This window comes from Brienomyrus brachyistius, chromosome 4 (assembly GCF_023856365.1).
Source record: "Brienomyrus brachyistius isolate T26 chromosome 4, BBRACH_0.4, whole genome shotgun sequence".
NCBI classification, from domain to species: Eukaryota; Metazoa; Chordata; class Actinopteri; order Osteoglossiformes; family Mormyridae; genus Brienomyrus; species Brienomyrus brachyistius.
In genome coordinates, this window is record NC_064536.1 from 12215551 (window position 1) to 12231946 (window position 16396).

Below are 16396 nucleotides of genomic sequence, written 5' to 3' on the forward strand. Positions count from 1 at the left end.
TTTTCCTTTTCTATACCGAAACGAGGCAAAACATTTGAAACGTTTCGAAAACGAATTCAATGAAGCCCTCAAACAGACTTTCATTTTCGATAGAGACTTCAGAACAATGTACCAAAGCATTCAAAATGAATAGAAAGAGTGTTCCGAGTTTGACAGCACTTTCGGGAAGCTTTCGGGATCAAACTAATACAGTACTTGCTTTACTCGTAAAACCCGAACTGAGTCAAACGTGATTAAGTTTCTTGTAGCACTGCATGAATATTCCCAATATTAGTAGTAGTTGTTAAAGAAACGACAATTAAAATGTTGAGATCAGTTCGATGGTAATTACAACGTTGAACATTATTTCATCCCGCGGACTTCACTGCCAGATCCCCAAATTATTATACATTTGCAGCAAAACACAGTTCCACGCTGTTACGCTTAACAATGCAGTAGGTACGTATACAAAATTAATCGCAAACACGTATCCGCTGCTTGCACATGCATCGACCCGGTAGTGATCATATTAAACCCGTTGACCCATAGAAGCCATTTGTGGTTTCGCAGCACATTGCGCGCTGGGAGCCGCAGTCCGGACGGGGAGGACTGCAAAGCAACGGATGCCAACACGGGTATATAGTTGTGCCCTGTTGTCGCCGATTGCCGATTTCTACCCAGTGAAGGAGATGTTTTCTCTGCCTACTACGGTCCAGCCACAGGTAAGACGAGAAAACGGGAGCTGCTAGGACAGCATTTCGTCCTACCCCAGGTATAAACACTGCAGGCCAGACAAATTGGTTCGCCGCTTCGGCCTCTGCATTCGTCATATTTTCAAAATTCTTGATGTTACGGCACCATCGGTCAGATGCGATAATCCACCAGATACCGATGCGGCTGATGCAGCAAACTGCAGTTTTGTTAGCTAATGATCTTAGCGCATTTCACAATAACGACCGCTCCTTTGCAGATTATTTTTAGTTTATAGGCTACGCGTCTGAAATTATGTAAAGCTTGCACACCCTTTCTTTGCCAGATAATACATGACTATATGTCTAACCCGTGAACTATGTATATTGTCAAAGCTTTTTGTCTGCGCAGAATGTAGTAATTTGAAAGGCTTTCTTGGTACACCCTTAGTGCCTCGCAGATCTGTCGGGTTAGTTCTTTGCTGCCTTTGACAGGTAACTGTCCCCCTGAGTCACCTGATCAATGCCCTCCATTCATTGAAAAGTCCGCTGTGCAGCGCGCCATCGGAATATCAGCCGAAGGATGCCGGTCTGGAGAGCGCCCAGCACGCCCGAGAGGTAAAGCGTCTCGATCATCATTTCGGAGTTTATCATTGGTCTTTTAGATCTATCCCTTAATGATTCACCTTAATTGAGGACACTGGCAGTGTTTACCACCACTCCAGCTGTGCATTTGTATGCCCCCCCAAGTTTGAGGGCCCCCTGTTGACCACAAGCAGTCACTGCACCAAATAATAAACAAGTGTTCCTTATTTCGGGTGCAGTGTTCTCCGCTAACTCGCTATTTAGCTACAATCTTCTGACTCTACCCACTACCTGTTTATTTAGATTTTGTCTAACGTCTAAGGGGGGCAAAAGTGAGTTTTGGGGAGGGGCCAAAAACAACAAAGCCAGTTTTTTTTTTTTTTTGGTGACCTAATCCACTTTGCCTGCATTATGTGGCTGCTAGTCAGCGTTTGCCGACATGGTGGAGTCCTGTTACACGTGTTTGTACAGTCAGGGGTCAGTCTGAGGGACCTGGGCTTGGGGGACCTGAAGCCAGACCATTTCCCGTTGGTGGGGGACGCTGGGCTCTCCGGCTGGAGAACTTCCTACATCTCCTCAGCTTCTTTCTTCCAGAACAAGTATGGTAAGTCAAAACCTGATCCTTCCCTTTTTCTTCCATGTAACCGTAAGGCCTTTGTAACACCGTGCGAGTGCATACGACTGCTTAGACCTTTTTGTTTTTCCAACGGTATCCTTTTTGTCACCTTCAGGGTTCCCCGGAAGCACGATGGGCCTTTCCAGCTCTCTCGCGTTTTGTAAACAGAGTGCCACACCCCTTCAGTTGGTCTGTGCCGGCCTTCAGCACTGGCCAGGTAAAGCCGAGAGCTTAGACTCGTTTAAAACTAGTTTATTGGAATACAGCTTTGAAATGCCGTGGTACCCATGAAATACTAATGGGTGTATTTCTCTCTTCTTCGGTTTTTCGGGTTTGATAGTGTGGACCCAGAGGCGGGGCTTTAAGACGCTGAAATCCAGAACGCGACGGCTGCAGTCCGGCCACGAGCGCCTCGTAGAAAACGATGGTTTCACGCCGTCCTTCATGAAGGTTGGTTGTGGCTGTCCAGCCACCGTAGGACACCTTCACTGATACACGGTGATAGTGTGAGAGGTCCTGTTCATCATGCCAGTGTTATTTTCGTTTGCGTTGCTCCCCATGATAACTTAACTCAGTTGGGAAGGGGGTTGGCAGCAGGCTCCATCCAACATCTGGATAAGATTTTAATTATAGTTTTCTATATGAAAAGTGTGTTTTGAAAATGCATATATTATATATCTTATATTATAATTATATATTGTATATTATATAATGCATATATATAAATATATATATTATCTTTCTAGAATTTTCTGAAGAAATTTACTATGAGATTTTTTTTCTGGTTTTTTTTCTACTTTCAGATTTTCTAGTGTAGTTATTTGTATAGTTTGATCGCGACGTAGCCAGCGATGTAGCTAGGCCTTGTGTGTCTGAGGTTTTGCCATTTATGTCACCCCCCCCCCCCCCCTGCCCGCCACTCCCTGTGGAGTTCTGTGACCTTTTTTCTCGCTACAAAATCCCAATGACGTTTATCTCCCAGGGCATCCTCACGAGAGACAAAGGATCAGAGTTAGAAGCTCTGGACAAACTTCTGAAGACCAAGAATATCCCAGAAGCCCAGCATGATGCCTTCAAGATGGGTTTCGCGGAGGGATTTCTCAAGGCTCAGACACTCGCCCAGCGAATGCAAGGTGGGCATCTATACAAACACTCCCAAAAAGCTGAAAATTCCAAATATTACCTAGTCAGATATCAGTAATATTAGCTACGTGGCTTTTGCCTTAAGCAGCACAAAGTTGTAAATTATGCAAATATTTTTAGGGAGCTTGTGCGATCTGCTTGCCATGTGGAAATGTTCCAGGTTCTCCTCACAGTGGAGTATATTATTATACAGCTGTGGAAAAAATTGAGACCACAGCAGAATTTTCAGTTCCACTAATTTCTCAGTGTATGGATATGCGTCTGTGTAAAATATACATTTTTTTGCAAACTCCAGCCTGGCTCTTCTCCATTTCTCATTGATGAAGGGCTTCTTCCTTGCTTTATAAGTCGCAAGTCCTGCTTCCAGTAGCCAATTGTGAACTGTCCTAGCAGTGCACTTCATACCACTTAATGTTTCCCAGTCCTTTTGAAGGTCACTTGAGGTCATCCTCTGATTTTCATGAGGGATTCTCGGATAAGTTGATGGTCACCTCTGCTACTACAAAGTCGCTTCTGCCCTAAACCTGGCTAGTTTCCGGTCGTTCCCAGTGTCTCCTGCTTCATATTGTTCCTGTGTACTGTGGTACAGTGTAGCCTTCTGCCAGGAGAACCAGGATTAAACCAGGAATTAAAAATGTAGATTTTGAAAAATATAGAGTGGTCTTTTTTTCCCAAAGCCATAGATTTTGCTTCGTTTCTGACTGTGTGAAGGGATGAGCTGGACCAGGGAAAGGCCGAAATTTCCCCATAGGACACTGATGACAGTCTGGTATCCATCCTTGATAGTGCTGGGGCAGTGGTCCAAGGTGTTGCCTTCCCATGTAGAGTTTTTATAAATTGTTTATATTTATGGAGTCCAGCACTGATGTTGGTATGGTTAATGTCTCCCATGATGATGAATAGTGAGCCGGGCTGGTCGGCCAACTGTTACTGCGCTAACTTTGCATATGACCTTAGAGATGGATTTGCGTTGCCTCTACCTAGCTCTTGTGTTGCTATCAACGTTTAGTATCTAGTGTCTGTTTGGATTTGCTGGTTCAAAATCCCATTCTATAACATTCTATTCAATTCAATTTATTTTATACGGCGCCTTTCACAACAGAAGCCGCAAGGTGCTTTACATGAGTGCGTTGTAATACATCATTTTTACAGAATAACAATAATAATAACAAAAGCGGGAAAAGAAAGTCAAAGAAATGAAAGAAAGAAAAGCCAGAGGATTACGGAGTAGAGAAAACTAAAACCTCCGGGAATCACAGGTCAACTGGCTGCCTGATCCCCCCGCCCCCCCGAGCATGTGGCATGCTAACATTATAGAATAACAAGATGAGCCTGTTTGCTAAAAGCACGGTGTAAACTGTGGTCAAGGTCAAAGCCAAAGTCCATCAATGAACCAGTTCCCCGCGCCAGTCTGCGTAGGGTGGCAGATTGAAGACTGTGCCTGTGATGTCACAGCGCGTAAATTGCATCCATGATGTTACACCTCCATGGGACTGAACCAGGACTCCAGCTCAGATGGTGCCCACTGCACCACCATCAGGACATGTGGGAAGGAAGGCAGATAACGTGGGTGGCAGAAACTCCGCGATGGACATGTATACTGGACTAAAAGGACATGTAGAACAGCAGCGACGGCCTTTAGTGTCTGTTAAGTTGCAGGTAAACTAAGCTGAAGTAATAGGTCTTCAGTTGATGTTTAAAGGCTGATTTGACATCCAGAGCATGAGCTTGCAAACCATTTCACAATATATTGGCCCTGTAGCAGAAGGCTTTAGTGTCATCTGTTTCCTTTTATATATGAGATGACATGAAACCAGTGGTTTGTGTACGATGCACTTTGTAAACTTGAAATAGTTCTGTTTTAGGTAGGCAGGTGATGGACCATTGAGTGCCTAACATGTTCATTGGAGAACCGTGGCATCAGTTGTGAACCTAACAGGAAGCCAATGCAGAGAACTAAGGGTTATGTGGTCAAACTTCCTGTTGGAAATAATATGAGCTGCTGCTTTTTTTTTAATATGTTGCAAGGTGTTTAATGTGTGGCGTGTGATCATTGGTAGTGGCGCATTTCAGGTATCCTGCTACATACATTGGTAGTGGCGCATTTCAGGTATCCTGCTACATACATTGGTAGTGGCGCATTTCAGGTATTCTGCTACATACATTGGTAGTGGGGCATTTCAGGTATTCTGCTACATACATTGGTAGTGGGGCATTTCAGGTATTCTGCTACATACATTGGTAGTGGGGCATTTCAGGTATCCTGCTACATACGTTGGTAGTGGGGCATTTCAGGTATTCTGCTACATACGTTGGTAGTGGGGCATTTCAGGTATCCTGCTACATACGTTGGTAGTGGGGCATTTCAGGTATCCTGCTACATACGTTGGTAGTGGGGCATTTCAGGTATTCTGCTACATACGTTGGTAGTGGGGCATTTCAGATATTCTGCTACATACGTTGGTAGTGGGGCATTTCAGGTATTCTGCTACATACGTTGGTAGTGGGGCATTTCAGGTATTCTGCTACATACATTGGTAGTGGGGCATTTCAGGTATCCTGCTACATACATTGGTAGTGGGGCATTTCAGGTATCCTGCTACATACATTGGTAGTGGGGCATTTCAGGTATTCTGCTACATACATTGGTAGTGGGGCATTTCAGGTATCCTGCTACATACGTTGGTAGTGGGGCATTTCAGGTATCCTGCTACATACGTTGGTAGTGGGGCATTTCAGGTATCCTGCTACATACGTTGGTAGTGGGGCATTTCAGGTATCCTGCTACATACGTTGGTAGTGGCGCATTTCAGGTATCCTGCTACATACGTTGGTAGTGGCGCATTTCAGGTATCCTGCTACATACGTTGGTAGTGGCGCATTTCAGGTATCCTGCTACATACGTTGGTAGTGGCGCATTTCAGGTATCCTGCTACATACGTTGGTAGTGGCGCATTTCAGGTATCCTGCTAACCATTGTATTGAAGTCATGTGTGACTTTGACATCTGTGCTAGACATGAAGTTCACATTACTTACTGCATTAATAAATCGTAGGGAAATTCCATCATTTATGTGACGTCATAATAATCTTTTCCTCCATAGTCAAAGAGGGTGGCTGGATCACAATGGTGATTAGAAAATGGTTAGAGAAGGACTTATTCAATGGACAGATACATGATAGACAAACTCTGTGAGTGATAATTGAGTCTAGTTTATGACTGTGAACATGCGTTAGTCCTGTTATGTGCTGGTAACATTCAACAGGGTCCAGGAGGAACAAGAAACTTTTGCTAAAGGCATCAGTCTCTATGTCCACATGTATACTGGAATCTCTAAGTATTATAATATTCTCTAAGATAATCAGTAAGAAGTTCCCCCGAATTCAGTTAGGGACAATGTCCATGGCCTTGGTGCTCTGTATTCTATCAGTGGTGGATACTTAATGTCTAGAAAGTACAAATCCAGAGCAAGATTTTGTTTCAACCATTCAGTTGAGTACTCTGAGTACTGTGTACTCTGTAAATGTGACTCTGTACTCAACTCATTGGTTGAAGCAAAATCTGATTTGTCTGGATTTGTACTTTCTGAACCTGAGCTCTCCGCCTTTGTATATCATAAGAATATAGATGGGCAGGTCAGATGCCATTTGAAGTAGCACTGCTTGAAATATTGTAAATCTTGTGATTTTTAAATTTGATTTTTTTTTTTTTTTGGAGTTCGATTTTTAACAGTGAATTAAAAATGGCCACCAGGCAGATGCACAGCCAGAGCCCCAAGGTTTCTGCATGCAACGAAAGACTCACTTAATCTTATCAGTGGGTTTGATATTAAGTTATCGGTACTGGAGCCCCTAGTGGAACATTTAGGTTCAAGTCTAGCTCTGGAAATAGTTACTATATTCTTTCTAGGCTTATTCAGTTCCATTTCTAAATGGTTCTTTGATTTAGGGGTTGCTGTGTTATAAAGCATGAGAAAATTCAGTCCCGTACAGCTACAGAGAATCATTTAGAACTCGCGCTTTTCTCAGGAGCCGGTATTGCTGCAGATTGCTGTATCTAATGTACTGCAGCATTTCTGATTTTAATTTCTTTCTGGCTTGGGGGAAATGAAATGTTGTGATGTGAACAGATGGTAATTTGCCTGCTTCCTAGATGCTAAGTGCCACTGGGTGGCTCTGCCTTCGTTTGACAGACTCTCTGAGGAGGACCCGGCTGGTTTTGCTGGTCCTCCTGATCCTGGGCATCTATGGGCTCTCCCGAACGCCCTTTTTATCAGGTAAAGGAACCTCGCCGGCTGCTTATGGTCCCTCCTCTACCACAGCCTGTGTCCCCCATCACATCTTATAAACTGCCTTGTGGATAATCTGTTGTGCTCCATTTGGACTCTTACTGTGATTAGATCTTTAACAATATTTAACAATAACAATATCCCTGGCTATGCAGATGATTTTTATGCATTGAAACTGAATTGTTCCCATTAACCACAAACTGTTTGATACAACCAAACTGAAGGGGAGCGATTGAATCGTTCATATTGTACATTACAGAAACACTTGATCTATAGTGTAAATATTCAAAGTGGGTGGTGTGTGGATCCTGCAGGTTAAGCAGTGGTTCAGAAGATCGTCGGTTCTAATCCCGTGGTCAGCAGTGTGATGCCACTGTTAGGTCCTTGTGCAAGACCCTTAACCCCAAGTGTCCCAGGGGTGCTGGATGCTAGACGATCCTGAGCTGTGACCCCAAAACTTGCTCTTACTTGTGTTTGTGTGTCTCATAGAAGAGCAAGGTGGGATATGAGAAAATGCAATTTCCTCATGGGGATGAAATAATGAATCTCCCTCCCCCATCCCACCCCCATCCCTATCCTGCACAGTAGTCATAGTTTATCATTGTGCATCAATGTGTGAACAGATTAATACAACTAATTAATAGCTGTGCTCTCTGTCTTGGAGATTAAATTCTAACAGCAGATACGAGTGATCTTCCTCTAATAAGTTCCTTTTATTCACAAAGATTGACAGTGTAGATGCTTTGATTGCGCCTTTGTTTCACAGGAAGTGTTAATCCTGTACTTTGGGTTTGATGCATGCATGGCACTGTGGGAATGTGAACTTTGACGCTGCTGTTCCTGACAGTGCGATTCCGAACCACATCAGGCCTGGATGCTGGCGTGGAGCCCGTCCAGATGAAGAACGTCACCTTCGAGCACGTCAAGGGTGTGGAGGAGGCCAAAAACGAGCTCCAGGAGGTCGTGGAGTTCCTCCGGAGCCCTCAGAAGTTCACTGTGCTTGGTGGGAAGCTGCCCAAGGGTAAGAAGTAACTCCCCCGGCTCCCAAAGAGCTGTAGGACTGGTGTCCTCACTGAACATGTCTCCAAGGCGTATGTTAGTGGTGGGCGGAATCACCACAGCAAATCGGCAGCAAGCGTCTACATCAATATAATGCATTTGTTCTTAGAAAGGAGCATTTTTATTAGTTATAAAAACAAACTGTTTACTTTTATGTAGTTGGAAAGTAAAACTGACGTTTTGTTAGATTATTAAAGTATATTCAGCTCGATGGTAACATGGTTTATTGATTTTAACCGTGTACGTAGCTCGATAAGAATTGTCTCACTGACATGCTTTATTAGAATAATAATGTATATTTAATAAAAACATGTTATTTATTATTACTGTATATTTAGCTTGGTAAAAACGTTTGCTTCATTTTTACCATGCTAAATTGCCTTACTGATTTGCATGTAATTACAAACCTAATCATATTACTCATAAATCCAGATTTTCAGGCGTAGACTTAAACTGATTATAAATGTAAGAAATTTATTACTGTTTTTTGCACTATGAGCAACGAGATTGAAATTTCATGCATGATAAGGCTGAGGATAACAAAGGTATATTGACCTAAAAAGGTAAAAAATATAAAAAATATCAAATATAGACGAGGAAGGGAAATAAACTGCTGCTCAGGCAGCTGGGGGGAAATCAGACTGAAAGATGCACACGGTTGAGCAGAAATGGGGGGGGTGTAAATATCGGGTGTAGCCGTGCACCTGCTGACATTTGCGGGCGTTCTGCCAGGCATCCTGCTTGTCGGCCCCCCAGGCACCGGGAAGACCCTGCTTGCACGAGCCGTGGCTGGGGAGGCGGACGTACCCTTCTACTACGCCTCTGGCTCCGAGTTCGACGAGATGTTCGTGGGCGTGGGAGCCAGCCGCATCCGGAACCTCTTCAGTGAGTCACCCTTCCTAGGGCGGCGGACTATGGAGTCAGGCTCCACGCCACACGTTGGGTCATTTTCCGAAAGGGCCCTCGTAGGTACACATCCCAGGCTCTGCCATTTTCACTCTCAGGAGAGGCGAAGGTCAACTCCCCCTGTGTGGTTTTCATTGATGAGCTGGACAGCGTGGGTGGGAAGAGGATCGAGTCCCCCATGCACCCCTATTCCAGACAGACGATAAACCAGCTGCTGGCGGAGATGGATGGGTGAGAACCCCCCCGGCCAGCAACAATTCCTAGGGAGCCCATTTTTACCGAAAGTATTCATTCCAGTTAATGTTCTAACACCTGCAGGTTTAAACCAAACGAGGGTGTCATCGTCATTGGAGCTACTAACTTTCCTGAAGCTTTGGATAAGTATGTTGATGCTTTTTTCTTTAAGCTGACTTTTTATGTAATTAATTTTTATGGCTTCAAAGATTGTTATAAAGTATTTTAACTGGCATCCATCCAGCTATCTTCTAACCCCTCATCCCAGTGCCTCCCAACCCAGTCCTTGGGAAACACCACCTTATCCTGGTCAGGGTAGCAGGGGGGATCGACGGACTAATATAGTACTTAATAACACTTCAGTTAGTTAACTACAGAGGTGCAGATTTCTGGTCCAGAGAGTGCAAATCCCAGAACAAGATTTTGCTTCAAACACCCAGTTCACTATAAAGAGTCACAGTCACAGAGCACTCAACTGGTTGGTTGAAACAAAATCGTGGTCTGGATTTGTACTCTCTGGACCTGAAATCACCACCTCTGGTAAACTAGGCATGTTAACTGGCACTGCCGTAACACTGGAGAGCTGCAGCGCTGACCATGATCACAAGCACTGCCGTAACACTGGAGAGCTGCAGCGCTGACCATGATCACAAGAGGCCTTTAATATTTTTTTAATTTTAATAATTTTTTTGCAGTGCTCTGATACGACCAGGAAGGTTTGACATGCAGGTCACAGTCCCCAGACCAGATGTAAAGGGTCGTACTGAGATCCTCAAGTGGTATCTCAAGAAAATTAAAGTGGATTCTGGTACGTTTTTAAAAAGGATGACAAAGCTTTTGGTTTGAGTCAGAGTGCCAAAATGCATTCCTGTAGGCACTTGTTTGTTTTATGGTTATGGTCTTACTCTTCCGTTCATATTTGTGGATTTTTTGGCTGTAGCTGTTGAGCCTGAGATCATCGCCAGGGGGACGGTGGGCTTTTCTGGGGCCGACTTGGAGAACCTGGTGAACCAGGCGGCGCTGAAGGCAGCAGTGGACAGTAAAGACATGGTGACCATGAAGGAGCTGGAGTTCGCGAAGGACAAGATCCTCATGGGTGAGCGGGGCAAGCCTGAGCTTCCGGGGGGGAATGCAGAGCTTTGTGGCACGGAATGACAGCGGGACCGTCACCTGTGTCCGCCAGGCCCGGAGCGCAGGAGCGTGGAGATCGACAAGAAGAACAGAACCATCACCGCCTATCACGAGTCCGGCCATGCCATCGTGGCATACTACACTAAGGACGCCATGCCCATCAACAAAGCCACCATCATGCCACGCGGGCCGACTCTGGGTCATGTGAGTAACCCACACTATGGGACATGCGCTGGTGTGCCAGTATTCTGTTTCCTGCTATTGTGGTTGGTGGGTATGTGTACCTCTCCCTCTTAAACGGTACAATATACATGTAGAGACTGGACTGGACTGGATGCCATGTTATTATACAGAGCGCAATGAAATTTTTGCTCTAGTCCCAAATGGTGCCTTCACACATAAAAAGTACTTAAATTGTAAATTGACGTGTTTAGAGTACAATGCAGATACAGGACATGACATAATAATAAAATCCTTGCTGTTTAAATCACTCATAGATATGTTTGTGAGAAATTCATTTATGGTGGTATCTTGGTTTGCGAGCATAATTCGTTCCGGAAACGTGCTCATAATCCAAAGCATATATCAAGGCAAATTTTCCCATTAGAAATAATGGAAACTCAGATGATTCCCAAAAATATTCATATAAAAATGATTAATACAAAATATAAAGTAAAAATACATAAAACAAATTAACCTGCAATATACCTTTGAAAAGAATCGTGGATGGTGTGAGGGAAACGAGAGAGAGGGGAAAAGAGGAGGTTTATTTTGTAGGGCGACGTTCACTATAACGGAATCACTGCTATCTGTTAGCTCACTGGAATCTTTTTCTTTTTGTGCGAGTTTAATAAGTGACAGCTAATATGTCCAGTGGCAGCTGCTTTTGTCTCCTTTTCGATTTCGCGGAAATGTGACATTGCATTGTCGTTAAACAGATTCTTCGCTCGCACTACTGCACCCTTATTTGGGTGGTGCTTTTCTACTAAATTTTGACTATACGAGTGAGGCATGCCAACCGAGACCGAGCATGGGCGATGATTACCCACAATCCTGCATCGAGAGAGACGGAGAAGAACCATTGGCTCAGTTCTGATCACATGACGCTAGGCAGATAAACCATATGCATAATAATCATATTGTAAGACCTCGCTCATTTATCAAGTCAAAACTTATTTTTAAATTTTGCTCGTCTTGCAAAACACTCGCAGACCAAATTACTCGCAATCCAAGGTTTTACTGTATATTGACTCCTTTTGGCTTTAGAAATATTGCAATATTTATCGTACAAAAATGGAATCTTTTCTTATTTTTTGCGGCCGTAATACAATGTATGAAATGCTAAATCCTATGAGATGTCTAACATAAAGCAAAATTCAAAACGAGGTATTAAACTGGTAGGTGGCAGAGCAAAGTACCAATGTGAAGTGGAGCAGTGAGTAGAATATAGAGAATGCTGCAGCAGTATTAGAGAATCAGCAACTCGCTCTGGAGGCAGTGAGTGTACAACATTTCATACAACAACCTCATACGCACAAGTACGGCCAGAAAGGAAGGAGCTAACCAAGATGGTTTTTCTTGCACTGCCCCCTGGTGGATATAATTTTTAATCCTCCAGATTGACAGAACTACACATGCAAGTATGACCAACAATCACCGCTTATGTAGCAACAACTTGTATATACGCAAGTATAAAGCAGTCCTCAGTGGGTGGCTGCGCGACTGTCCTTCCATTCTCCTGCAGGTCTCCATGCTCCCAGAAAACGACCGCTGGAGTGAGACCCGCTCACAACTGCTGGCCCAGATGGACGTCAGCATGGGTGGCCGGGTGGCTGAGGAGCTCATCTTTGGGAGCGAGAATGTCACCACTGGTAGGGATGGTCGCACACGCGGGGGTGGAAGAGAGTGAGGATGAAGACCCTCTTGACTTACTTCTGACGTGTGTGTGCTCTTTTTGGCAGGGGCGTCTAGTGATTTCGATAGCGCGACAAAAATAGCAAGAATGATGGTGACCCAGTTTGGAATGAGTGAAAAAGTAAGGGACATCGATCTTCCTGTCCAGTTTTGTCTTCAGTACCATCAATGTTTGCTGCCTTTTTGCTGCTGTAAAATAGAAGCTGGTGATTTAGCGATTTTGTCCTCTCCAGCTGGGGGTCATGACGTACCCTGACCTGTCAAAGCAAAGCCCAGAAGTACAAGCTGCAGTCGAGCAGGAAGTGAGAACGTTGCTGAAGGTAGCTGCCCGCACTATCTTCAGGAAGCTCTGTGTAGTGAAGACAAGAATGTTTAAGGGAAAGACATCCGCTTTGATAGTACATGCAGCTTCCAATTTAAGTCAAATTGAGTCAAGTAAATGTATACAAAAACAATGAGATATATGATGTTTACGGAAGCTCTAATACAATAAGGCAGTAGTTCTCAAAACTCGGTCCTCAGGCCCCACTGCCCTGCTTGTTTTCCAGCTATCCCTGCCCTACACACTGCTGATTACCAGGATCAGTGTTGTTCAGTCAATCAGAAGCTGAAAGACAGTTGGGATCTGTGTGTGGGGCAGGGATAGCTGGAAAACAAGCAGGTTAGTCTAGTTATACTTATAACTTAGTTATAAGTGAAGTTATACTTGATCTTTTCATTTGTATAATATGTGTTCTGTGCTCTTTAGTACGTATTGCTAGTATATTTTTGGCTTATGTGTTTTGCTATAAGGTGTACTGAATCACATGGGAAGGTAAATCTGGCTTGCGTAAAATGTGATATGCTTTAAGGGTTTGTGGAACGAATTACAGCCGAGAGCCGCCTGCATATCAGCTGAAACTGAACATCTGTTTAGCCAGAACTCTTTGGATTCCGCAAAGCTGTCTTTTGTGTCAAACAAAACGGGCGTGATTTTCTCTGTTAAGGAGTCCTACGAGCGAGCCAGGCATATCCTGAAGACGCACGGCAAGGAGCACAGGAACCTTGCAGACGCCCTGCTGATGTACGAAACTCTGGATGCCAAAGAGATCCAAATGGTCCTGGAGGGGAAGACCCTCGACAGCAGATGATGGCCCACATGCTGGGACAGGATGCTGGGGTCTCTGCTCGGCCTTCAAGCACCAATCACGCAGCTTAGACCATGCATCCGAACATGCGGCTTCACAAGCGGCGGCCTCTGCCCCTTGATTTTGGCACCACATGCCTGCTGTCTTCCTGGCCCACAGGACAAGGTTGTCTCAGGGTTAAGCTTGTTAGATTTTCTTTGTGTTTCTTGGCGTTCATGTAGCCCTGTTTTGGTAATACCTTTGTATACACGCTTATTGATTTGATAATTCATTTCAAATTCATGAACAAGTGACCCTTTATTTCAAATACCTCTCATCTGCTACTACTCTATATCTTGGTATCTAATGTTCCTCAGCAATCTGTGTTTTATGCTGCTGCCACCAGAGGGCGCTTGTGGTGAAATCATTATTAGTCAGTGTTTGAGAATTTCATCAGAGGGCGTGGAGGTGCCCTTTCAGAAGTGTGTTTTTTTTTCTGCATATGTAGAGAGAACCTAAGCAGTTTAAGAAATGTTAATACATTTAGCACTTTATTGGATGGGAAAGCATATTTATTTGTATCCGTCTTGTTGAGAAAACAAGTTAGTAGTTTACTGTCTTCGGTCATTTCAAATATTGTATTCAAATTTGTGCATTGGTGTTTTAGTGGTGTATATTACCTTTTTGTTTTCATTTCTGTCGCTTCAGAAAATGAGCTTAATACTTGTATTTTAGAGGAAGAAGGAAAAAGTCTGCTAGGAATGGCACTGTCTGTAGAAAGGTAGTTCGTAAAGGTGGAAGTGTTCAGACAGTCTGTGCTGTGGAGAAAAGAAAATTCCACTTATCAATTTAGTAATTAAGTTTGTCTCCATATTAAGGGTCAGTGTGATATTTTTTTGCCTGTTTTTAATGACTGAAGTTTAGAATTTTTATTTCAGTCTTCAGAAGGTCTGTGTTCATGGTCCGGAGAGGTACAGAACCTGAAAAACATCCTGTCCTGTCAGAGGTTATGCTAAAGTCGTCCTCAGTCACCATACGGACGCTTTCTGATTGCTTTTTCTAGTGCGATTTATTCCCGCATAAGAGTTTAACTTATCTGAAGCTAGTTTTAAATTGATATCATTATATTTTTATTTGTCATTACGCAGAGTACAAGACATGTATAAAGACGTACAAGAGGAATGCTGTAAATGCTTGAATAAGTATTTTTGATTATGTATGATTTGTAAATTGGCTTTTCATGCTTTCCCATTTATTACAATCAAGATTTAAAAAGATGACAAATAAAGCTTGTTAAAAATCTTATGTTTAATGGTCTGTCACTAAGCATGTTTACTGTCACGTATTTCATGCAGTGAGATTATTGCTGGTCTCCTAGCAGTCGTTGATGGGCATGGCGTCTACATGGTTCAGAAAGAGAGTATAAGTGCTGATGTATGTGCTGTCTGCCAGGGAGGCGGGAGACCAGGGCCTGTGTAGGGAGACCGCAGTCACGGGTGACGCTGTCCGCCTTTCCGAGGCAGTCTGTCAGGGAGGCGGGAGACCAGGGCCTGTGTAGGGAGACCGCAGTCACGGGTGACGCTGTCCGCCTTTCCGAGGCAGTCTGTCAGGGAGGCGGGAGACCAGGGCCTGTGTAGGGAGACCGCAGTCACGGGTGACGCTGTCCGCCTTTCCGAGGCAGTCTGTCAGGGATGCGGGAGACCAGGGCCTGTGTAGGGAGACCGCAGTCACGGGTGACGCTGTGCGCCTTTCCGAGGCAGTCTGTCAGGGAGGCGGGAGACCAGGGCCTGTGTAGGGAGACCGCAGTCACGGGTGACGCTGTCCGCCTTTCCGAGGCTGTCTGGCATGTAAATGTCCTCAAGTGAGGGCAGATGTGTCCTGCTGATGAATTTCTGCAGGGCTCTGTGCTCCTGAGCTTGACAATTTTCAGGATGAAATACATTCCCTGAGGATGGATTTCATTGTGCATCTGCAGAAGTAAGGGCAGCGCTGAGGCTCAGTAAGGAGCACTGTTGCTTCATAACTCCAGGGATGGGGGCTTTGAATCCCTCTTCTGCTTTGGGGTTGTTGGGTTTACATTTTCTTCTTGGGTTTCCCAGGTTCTCATGTTTCCTTTCTGTGTAGACAATCAGTTATGCTAATTGGGATTGCGAAATTGCTCATAGTACTGTACTGTGTACATGTAAATTCCCATGCAGGATGTACTCCAGCAAAATGCTGCCTTGGATAGGCTCCAGGCCCTATTGTGACTTTGACCACAAGTCAGATGGTCTGTAGAAAGTGTTTGACAGCTACTGGTGTCACATGTAATTTTCTCTGAGGAAATAAAGAAATTGTTCCTTCTTCATTGTTCCTGTTGTGAAGTAACACACAAAAAACTCACTTACTCCACCCTTCCCCCCCCACCCCAACACACACACACACAGATTCCTCTATAGATGACAGCGGGAGAATGTGTTTCTGCTTCCTGGAATCGATGTCCCACTGTGTGATGTTAAGGGTTGGGGTGTTGTTCTGGCACTGCTCCCATGATGGAATTGGGGCTTTCGCCATGTTAAGGATCAGGGTGGGGGGCGTTACAGATACATTAGATGAGCGGCTCTCTCTGGGCCATTCGGATCATTTGATTCCTCACCGACCTGGTCGTAAGTCCTGCCGCGGTCAGTGATACCGGCAGGGGCCCTAAAGTGGGCTTGGCTGAGACTCCGTCTCACAGAGGGGGAGACAGGGGCACACTACCCATAAC

At 44.4% G+C, this 16396-nt stretch overlaps 1 protein-coding gene and 1 long non-coding RNA gene across 3 annotated transcripts; both read left to right on the top strand.

Moving 5' to 3' along the window:
• Positions 1-513: 513 nt before the first annotated feature.
• Positions 514-14955, top strand: LOC125740193 (ATP-dependent zinc metalloprotease YME1L1-like). 2 transcript variants are annotated; one of them, XM_049011069.1, is made up of 18 exons: positions 514-701; positions 1164-1286; positions 1725-1857; positions 1985-2086; positions 2210-2319; positions 2852-3002; positions 7205-7288; positions 8169-8321; positions 9092-9244; positions 9364-9496; positions 9584-9646; positions 10195-10307; positions 10440-10595; positions 10683-10834; positions 12375-12501; positions 12592-12665; positions 12778-12864; positions 13531-14955. In XM_049011069.1, the coding sequence occupies exons 1-18, from the start codon at positions 603-605 to the stop codon at positions 13672-13674; spliced, it is 2157 nt and encodes a 718-aa protein (XP_048867026.1). In that variant the 5' UTR covers positions 514-602; the 3' UTR covers positions 13675-14955. The 2 variants fall into 2 exon arrangements, with proteins under 2 accessions (XP_048867026.1, XP_048867025.1); XM_049011068.1 differs by having other exon boundaries at positions 515-701; positions 8148-8321.
• Positions 4309-5624, top strand: LOC125740194 (uncharacterized). Its single transcript, XR_007397467.1, has 3 exons — positions 4309-5085; positions 5160-5418; positions 5530-5624. It is a non-coding gene; the product is annotated as an uncharacterized LOC125740194 (long non-coding RNA).
• Positions 14956-16396: the final 1441 nt, after the last annotated feature.

Coding starts and splice junctions, on each gene's coding strand:
- LOC125740193 (XM_049011068.1), top strand. CDS start 603: ATGCCAACACGGGTATATAGTTGTGCCCTGTTGTCGCCGATTGCCGAT. Junction 8,322..9,091: donor TGGTGGGAAGCTGCCCAAGG/GTAAGAAGTAAC, acceptor GCGTTCTGCCAG/GCATCCTGCTTGTCGGCCCC. Junction 12,502..12,591: donor GAGCGAGAATGTCACCACTG/GTAGGGATGGTC, acceptor TCTTTTTGGCAG/GGGCGTCTAGTGATTTCGAT.